Consider the following 8,840-nt stretch of genomic DNA (forward strand, 5'->3'; position numbering starts at 1 on the left):
ATGAATGACGTGTGAATGACTTAAGAAAGTTCACTGTTTGCTAGAAATAACATTTGGTTTATGAATGACTCATGGTTTATATTATCCAAAGTTGTCACTTGCCATTGTAACTTATACCGACGTTTGTACCAGAAGTGTATTCGAAGGTTGGAATTGGAACTCAACCATATATTACCAAATGCACAAGTAGACCAAAGATAATGTCCTCGGGGTTTATTTGGAGATTGGAATTTGGATTCACCCCTCTATTACAAAATTTACCAAGAAATGTGCTAAAGATAGTGTCCCGTGGGTGCATCCAAGAATTTGAAACCGGATTCACCCTTTTGTTATCAAGTATACAAGGAAATGTGTCAAACATATTGTTCCAAGGGTGTATCCAAAAATTAAAATCAAAATTCACCAATTTGTTATCACATATAGATAGGAAATGTGTCAATAGTAGTGTTCCAAGAGGGTATTCGGAGATTGGAATCAAAATTTATCGTATGCATACGTATATAATACACATCCAATTTATTTTTAGATTGTTGTATTTTAGGTACGTTTAGATTTCAATCTCCGCCAGACTATGTGAAAGTGTAATTTTGAATTTTCGTACTCTTTGAGAGGAGTGTAAGGAATGAGGAGTGTAAGGAATGCAGTGAACAATTATATAGATACATTGATGAAAGACTTAAGAACTCCTTGACCATGAAAGCCACTGAAATAAATATAGTTGTATTTTTAAAATACTAGTTGTACTTTTAAAATACTAATACCTCAAGAAAAAAATAACAAAAATTTATCTTGCAAGTACAAATCTATAGGACATCGCGAGTAAAATTATGACCACTAAATTACTTGATCAAAGCCATATAAAAATTTAGACTTACAAATCAAATTTTACATGGTACTATGTACGACAAATTGTGTAGTTGCAAAATAAACTTTATGCAATTTCAGTTGTAAAGTAAATAGAAGAGACTAAAAAGGCATTAGGCAATGAGGAGAGAGTTGATAAGTGCAAAGATATAAATTCCAAGGAGTTGAAGATCATAAAATTAAAAAATTAAAAGGTACTGTATAAGTCATGCATTAACTAAACCAAAAATTGGAAACTTTATCTTATAATCCCAACATCATTCTGGCAAAGATAATAACAATTGAATAAAAGAGCAAAAGTTGTGTCAATAAGTTGAAGATTAAAGAAGGCTCCAATGTTGATATAATTGTATCTGAATATAGAATTCAAACAAAACAGCATTTCTTATTACAGCACTACTAGAAGCATCGAATAACAAAACTGAAATCAAATTAAACACAGCAAAATTATTGGACGTGATAACTATTCCATAACAGGCTCAAAATACTCAAATTTTCAAGGTTCATCTCAAATCATAATTCCAAACTAAACAAACCCTAACAGTCATACACACATATAGCACTTTATATACTAGCGCCACCATGTGATTTTATACAAGTTTATCATCTGAAAACTAAACAAACCCTAGATCAAATAACCAAAACTAAGCAAATCTTTAAATGCTACAAAGGATTATCGATTAACAAAGAAAGGACCAGTTCTGCATCTTCTAACCTGAAAAGAAGGTGCTGCTGCTGATGAGTTACCATTAGAAATCAAAGAAAGACTCAATCGACGACATTTCACAATTGGTGGTTCGAAGGGCCAACTCTTGTGAATTCCAAACTTATACGTCATTGAAAAATCCAAATCGATAGCCAAGTCATTATAGATCCCTACACGCCTCTCTTCATTATACTCGAAAAGTTGTTGAGGCTTGAGTATGATCACACCCTTCCCTTCAAACCCTACATGCAGAAAAGTGGTATTCTTGTGGCCTTGATGAAAAGATGGCAGATTCACCCTAGCAAACTCATTATCTTTGTACCATGCAATTGCGGTGACCCTCATGTAGTTTATTTCAACGATCTTGTTGGGATTTCTTGATGTGATGTTGGCTTCTAGTTTGTAATCCAAAGTGTTGGTTGTGAGGTTGAACTTTGTGAGAGAAGCCTGAGTTACGTGGAACTTGACGTTAGAGGGGGCAAAAGTGATGACTAGCAAGAAGATGACGCAGGAAGACGATGAAAGCCAAAAAATTATGCTGAGTACGACCTTCATTTGCTCCACATAGGGCCCACAAATGACGTTCTCTGGGAATTCATTGAGAAAATCACAGAAATTGAAAGCCATGGTGATGTCTTACTGTGATTTGAGTGAGGCTTTGAAATCTAACTCTTCCAAATAGGATGATATATATAATAGTTGGTTAGAGTTTGTTATTAGGTGGTTAGTTGGTTAGTTAGTTAGACAGTTAGTTAGTTAGTTTTTAATTTTCTCACAACTCTAGAGTCGGTTACCTATTATAAAAATTGCAAAAGCCACCTTTGTTGATATGTACATTTGTAGTAATTTTAATTTAGCTTTTCAAAGTTGGCTGGTATAGTATTGATGCATGTTCAAGGCATTTTCCAGAATTACATGATTGATTTAAAGAGTATATATCAGTAAATTCTGTATTTGTTTTACTTTTTGTGCAGTAAATTCTGTATTGGTTTAAATAGTATATGGACCCGATGTTTTAGATTAAAAAACAAGTGATCTTTTAATTAAAAAATCTAGAGATTTTTTTAGTGATTCCTTAAATGGTAGAGTTAGGCTGCATTTTCTTTTGTCAATATAACCCAAATAGTATATCTCTTTTAGATCTCATTTTAGTTTTTTTTTTTAAAAGTAAATCGTCAAACATGAAAATAAAATTATTGTTCTTGTCGCTCACGCCCCATGTATCTTGACAACTAGTTTTTAATTTCATTTCTTATTCCTTCAATATATCTAGCATCAACTTTTTGAATTGGTGTCAGTCATTCACCATGAGTAAGTACACTATTTCCATCTCCTTAGAAATTCCACTCTTTGACTTGTAAACGACTAATGTTCTCTAAACTTTTAAGAATATCCAAGTCACTTGATTTTGTTTTTAAAAAGTTATGAAGTGCAAAACAAGCTCAAATAATAGTCATTTGAGTTTGAAGTTTGAAATTAAGCATTTATTGTAATATTTTTTTATCTTGCTTTGACCACACTAAAAGTTCTTTCAATTACATTTCTCAAACTATAATGATGATAACTAAAGATTTTATTTCTTGATCTAAATCATGGAGCAGGTGTAAAATGTTCAAGATGATACCTTGCATTCTTGTATTGTCCTAAGAAACCTTTAAGTGGAAGATATCTTGAATGCACAAGATAGTATTTACCTATCTATATAAACAAAATATATCAGACAAAAATATAAAAATATTTCTTATACAAATAAAAATACTTGAAGGTATCTAAAACTAGCATTTTGGGTGATAAGGAAATCACAAATCGGGTTTACGAAGAGTATCCATAAGAATTTTTGCATCATTGTAGCGGAAAATTCATGATCATCAAGCTATTGACAAGCTAGAGATCAATTAACAAGAGTCACCACCACGCTTTTATTGTTTCCAAGGGAAAGGGGAAAAAGTACGAACAAAACCCAAATAGTAAGAAGTTTTCAAATAAAAACTAATAAAAATCAGAGATCACGGGTAAGGGGGTTGGTTACACAGAGAGAAGGTGTTAGCACCCAAAGTTTCCTAGGTACTCCTAAGGAGCCCTTTTTGTGTGCATATGTATTTTGTACAAAGTGATGTTTACAAACAAATAGAATGAAGGGATGAGAAAAGAATTCATTAGTTATATTTTTGTGTTTGACAAGACCTTCGGACTTGTGCCTACGTACCAACATAAAAATGAGGGATCAAAACCTCGTAGTTCGTGCTAGAAACTTCAAAATGAGTGTGTTGATTTTAACAAAATTTAAGTTTGAAAAGCACAAGGCCTAAAATGGTTTGAATGAGTTAGTTCTTTTTGACTTTTTTTTGAAAGTTTAAGTCAAGTATGGTTAAGTTTATTCACAAATTTGATTTAAGAAAATAAGTTTAAAAATGCAATGGCATAAGGCCAAAGTTTCTATCTTTTTTGCAAAAGTGGTCTAAGTTTAGAATAAAAGTAGTTCACACAAAGAAGGTTTTGAAAATGGAGGGAGAGATTTTGAAATTAAAGAAATGAGGAGAAGATGAAGGGACTACCCTATGCACAAAAATTTAAAAGTTTAAAGTTGAAAAGATTTGACCAAATGGGAGCAATCCAATAGACAAGTATGTCAATAGAAACCCAGAATTCCCTTGAACTTTTTAGATTTAAGCAACACACAAATGCACAATTATATCAATCTTGAAGAGCAAAGGCATCAAATAAAGATGGCCTCATCCAAGCTTATCCACTTCATGATCTTCTTCAAAATAGCCTATGTAGCAGATGAATTTCACAAGTCACAGGTTCAACATAACAGCTTAGCAATGGTCAATGTTGCAGATGAACTGGAGAGATCTTGAATGATGTATCAGATGAATCAAATTGCAAGCACTTGGTTCTTCAACAAATTGGCATTGGCCAAGTCCATTAGCAAAGGAATGTTTCCTAAATTCTAAGTCCAATTGAGGCAATATGAAACCAACAGTCCACTCAAAAGTCTTTTAGGTGTTTTTTGTTATTATTAAGTGTATTCATGGTCAAAGACCAAACAAGCAAACAAAATAATATCACACAATATGGTCCAAGTGGACAAAGGAAAAATTACATTAACAAAAACAATTAGAATGACATGTATAATGGAAAATGATAATAGAATACTAAAATTAAATTGTATTAAAAGTAAAAGCTTGAAAGTAAAAGTTAATGGTTAGTAAGTTAGTAGTTAGTTTTGTTTTGCTTTTTGATTTCAAGACATTCTTTGGAGAACACTCAACCCACTTTCCACAAGCATGGATCCTTGAACCAAAACATCTTCCAAAGGAAGGAAAGAAGGCCAAGTTTCCACACAGTACCATGGAAAAGGGGAGACTTACAATCTCACTAACTAGAATGCTTATGCCTTTGTGTCACAAATTTAGCGCTATGTTAAGCAATCGTAATTGGACTTATGTAGAAGTCACAACTATTTGAGGTCGGGCAATAGACTTTTTGTGTTAATGCATGTTGGAGCCATAGTATTATGAACTATGCTCATTAAACATACCATACACAAAAAACATGCAAAAGGTATGGTCTAATCTCAGTCATACTCATGTTAATCTTTCAATCAAGTAGCATTAGGACTTTGAGATGTCATTGGCCAATTGAAAATGAATGGATGAAGAAGGGAAATTAGATGAAGAGGGAAAGGAATGAATGAGATCACAAATTGGTCAAAGGAGAACTTTTGCCAAATTAATATTATTCATTCATTTTGGGAGATGGAATGTACATTCCATCAATCCCCTAAATCCAATAATATTAACTTGACAAAGTCAAATCAACCTTGACCAAGGCCCAACAACAAATAAGAAACTAAATTAAGTCAATCCAAATTGTCAACACAAATAAAATGGCATTTATTCAATTAAAAATAGTAAAATAATGTATTAAATTTAAATATGTTTTGTCCAAATCCTAAAATCTCATCAAAACACCAAATAAATGGCCATGAGATTTATCATAGGTCAAACAAGGTCAAAAGACCTTGGTGAAAAAATTCATAATTTTTGGACACTTACAAATATTTTTAAACAATTAAAAACAAATGAAAAATCAATTAATTCATGAAAAATATTAATAATGATCCAAAAAATAATTTTAATTCATAATATGAAAGAGAAAAATATTTGAATTTTTTTTGTGAAAGTCCCATATTTTTTGGATCAATATTAAATTTATTATGAATTATTGAAGAAAACGGAATAAAAATGAAATTTTAGAAACTCAAAAATACGTAGACCATCAGATCTCCCTCATTAATTGAGGTGGTAGATCTGATGATCCAAAACGCGCGTTCCATGTGTTCCCTAGTCAACAACGCTGTAACATGAGTAATCACAAGGAATGACTAAGATTAAAACATGGAACATGGATCACACGGTTCAGACTCAAGACACATAATCACCGGAGCCAGAGCTCCGGTTGTCTTCTCCGGTGAGCTTCATCGGACTGGTCAACATGAACCATCACCAAAATTCAAAACAGGGATATGATTTTAAAGAGAAAACATCACTGAGCACGAATATTACCTCCAATTCATTTAATTCCAACTATATTGAGAGATATGTGGAATTGAAAATGAGGTTCATGATCTGAGTTGCTTCGATTTGGCCTCAAAGCAACCCAATCTTCTTACCTACATTGGTAGGACTTCAGACAACTCAAGAATCAATGGAATCGAGCAAGAATCAAGGAGAATCAAAGAGTTTAAAATTTCTGCAAATTACCTTCAATGGAGGTCTGAGCTTGCTAGATCTTGATCTGAATCGTGCTTGGCTTCACTTCAATTGCTTGCAGGAGAGGAATGGAAAGGCTTAGAAGCAATGGATTCCTGGAGAATTGAATTCTAAAATAGTGGAGATTCAAGCTCAAATTCAAATAAATTTATCAGGGTTATCCTCTTAGTGTGCAGGGTTTTCAATGGAGATTCAAAGCTGGCGCAATGTGTGTGTGAATTCTGAGCATAAGGGCCTCAATTTATAGGGAAATCAAATGATATCTGCACACTCTTTCCACTTTCCAAATTTGGTAAAATGATGATGCCATGCTGCATAGGCGCGCATAGGCCCATGGAATGATAGTTTGAAACTCCAAATGAATGATCAAATGCTTTGGATATGGATTGGATTGCAAGGTACGTGTGCTTTGTCACTTGAAGATTGATCCATGCCAAATGATATCAGTCTGTTTAAGCCATGCGCAGCCTATGCATTTCTCATCCAAAAAGCATGAATTTTAGCTCTTTGGAAAGGTGAGATCAAGAGGAGCAAGTTTGATATTGAACACTTTTTCATTTGGATCTTGGAACTTGGAGATATTTGATATGGAAGTTTGGAAAAATTTGACATATCAAAAATTTTCTAAGTATCAAGCCATATGTCTCAATATTCCATCTTGCTTAACTTTTTATAGGAGATTCAAATGAGAAAGATGTCTTCATCAAAGTTGTATCTCTCTCAAAGACCTTCAAAATGGTCACCAATTTCATGTCATTTGGATTTGAAATGATAGAGTTATGCATTTTTGAAGTTTGGAAAAATCACTTGATCAATGGTATAGGTCAAAAGTGACCTATAATGTAGCCTCATATCACATGTTCAAAGAAGTTGAATTAGCTCCTACTCCAAATATCAAAGTTGAAGTAGACACATTGAATTTGATTCTGATACTTGGAAATATTTCTTCTCATAAAAATTGAGCATGTTATGGCCTTAGGAAGTTGACTTTCAAATTAGGGTTTAGACAAAATGACCTATAATGTTTCAACATAGAAAATGATTTTCCAAGCAAAAATAGCTCTAGGTCTCAACATGAAGTTGTTTATAATATCTTTTTAGAGTAAGTTTTCTCTTGGAATCATTTTCATATGGTGAAAAATGTAGGAGATAGGGTCTAGGGAGACCCAGTTTTGATCAGATGAATTCATCTGGCCAACCACCATCAACCAACTTGCTAACTTCCAATGCTCTTGACTTCCTTGGCTCATGGTAGATCATATATGCATAAGATGATGAAATTTGAAGTGTCCCTTGAGAAATTTGATCAATTCGTGAGATAGCTTGTTGTAGAAGTTACTCAAGATACCTAGTCAATTTAGGGTTTCCAAGGCAAATCATCCTCAAACTCTTGAAGAAATCTTGATCAATATGACAATGTAGAGATAATTGGGACTCATGTATGATGTTCATAACCATTCTTGAATCAATTCTTGGTTGTGCTCTTTGTTCATGAGGGTCTCAAACCTTAGATGTGATCAATGAATCAAGGAGATCATGCCCCTACCTACAAAAGAGTTAGATAGATACAAAGACATATTTTTGGTACTTTGGTTAATAAAATCATAATATACAAGTATGATATAATCACAAAGTACTTGGTGACCTCTCCCAAAACAAAACCCAATGAAAGAGGGGTAAGGAGGATACCAAGGTATGATCCCAATGCTAATGCTTATGATAGAATGCATGAGGGATCTTAGGGTCAAAATTGGGGTCTTACAATCATGAACAACTCCTTCCGATCCATACAATGAAAAATGAAAAAGTAAAACACATATTGAAGTCACACATAACTATCACATTAGTACTTTTTAATGAATTGTAATTTCTTGTGTCGAAGCAGGTTGCTCGATAGAAGTAAGGAAGTGTCGAACTGTGTAAATGTTGAAATGTCAAAGTAGTGTACCTCGCCAAGAATTTTGACTTAGGTTAACTTTTGTAGTGTTAGCGGAATTAGGTATTTGGGACTTTGCTTGAGGTGCAAGCAAACCCGAATCTTTAAATAGGGAGTAACCCGTATAATTGTATACAATTAAAATTTGCAGTTACAAAGAATAAAATTCCAGTTTGGAAGCAGAGAGAAGCTCTGCAGAAAATCTCTTCTTCTTCCCTTTTTTTTTCTTATACCCTAATTGACTTCTTCTCCAATTTTATCTTTTCTTTCTTCTTCCATTAACAATTGTGCAGCGAGAATAATCTTGCAACCAAGGTTGGTTGATTCACTCGAGTGAAGAGTGAAGAAAAACAGGAGTAATCAATCAGAAAGATTGATTCTTGTTCATCAAGATTTGGTTCAAAATTCATCAAGCTTTGGTGAAATTCTTGAACGGGAATTGGTGAATTTTCAACTTCTAGTATCTAGAGCATTCGCTGAGGAATTCGTGGGAAGCAAAACACGATGGTGATGAATCATCCGAACAGGCATTTTTTAGTGAGTCTCCCAATTCTGA

The 8,840-nt window shown here is 33.4% G+C and overlaps 1 protein-coding gene across 1 annotated transcript; it reads right to left on the minus strand.

Annotated features, from left to right (window-relative positions):
- Positions 1 to 1,351: 1,351 nt before the first annotated feature.
- LOC127128903 (NDR1/HIN1-like protein 10) lies at positions 1,352 to 2,220 on the minus strand. Its single transcript, XM_051058264.1, has one exon. It carries the CDS (start codon positions 2,195 to 2,197, stop codon positions 1,538 to 1,540), a length of 660 nt encoding a protein of 219 aa, XP_050914221.1. The 5' UTR covers positions 2,198 to 2,220; the 3' UTR covers positions 1,352 to 1,537.
- Positions 2,221 to 8,840: the final 6,620 nt, after the last annotated feature.

This window comes from Lathyrus oleraceus, chromosome 3, assembly GCF_024323335.1.
Source record: "Lathyrus oleraceus cultivar Zhongwan6 chromosome 3, CAAS_Psat_ZW6_1.0, whole genome shotgun sequence".
NCBI classification, from domain to species: domain Eukaryota; kingdom Viridiplantae; phylum Streptophyta; class Magnoliopsida; order Fabales; family Fabaceae; genus Lathyrus; species Lathyrus oleraceus.

Excerpts from the sequence above, each read along its gene's own strand:
- LOC127128903 (XM_051058264.1), bottom strand. The coding sequence starts at position 2,197 with ATGGCTTTCAATTTCTGTGATTTTCTCAATGAATTCCCAGAGAACGTC.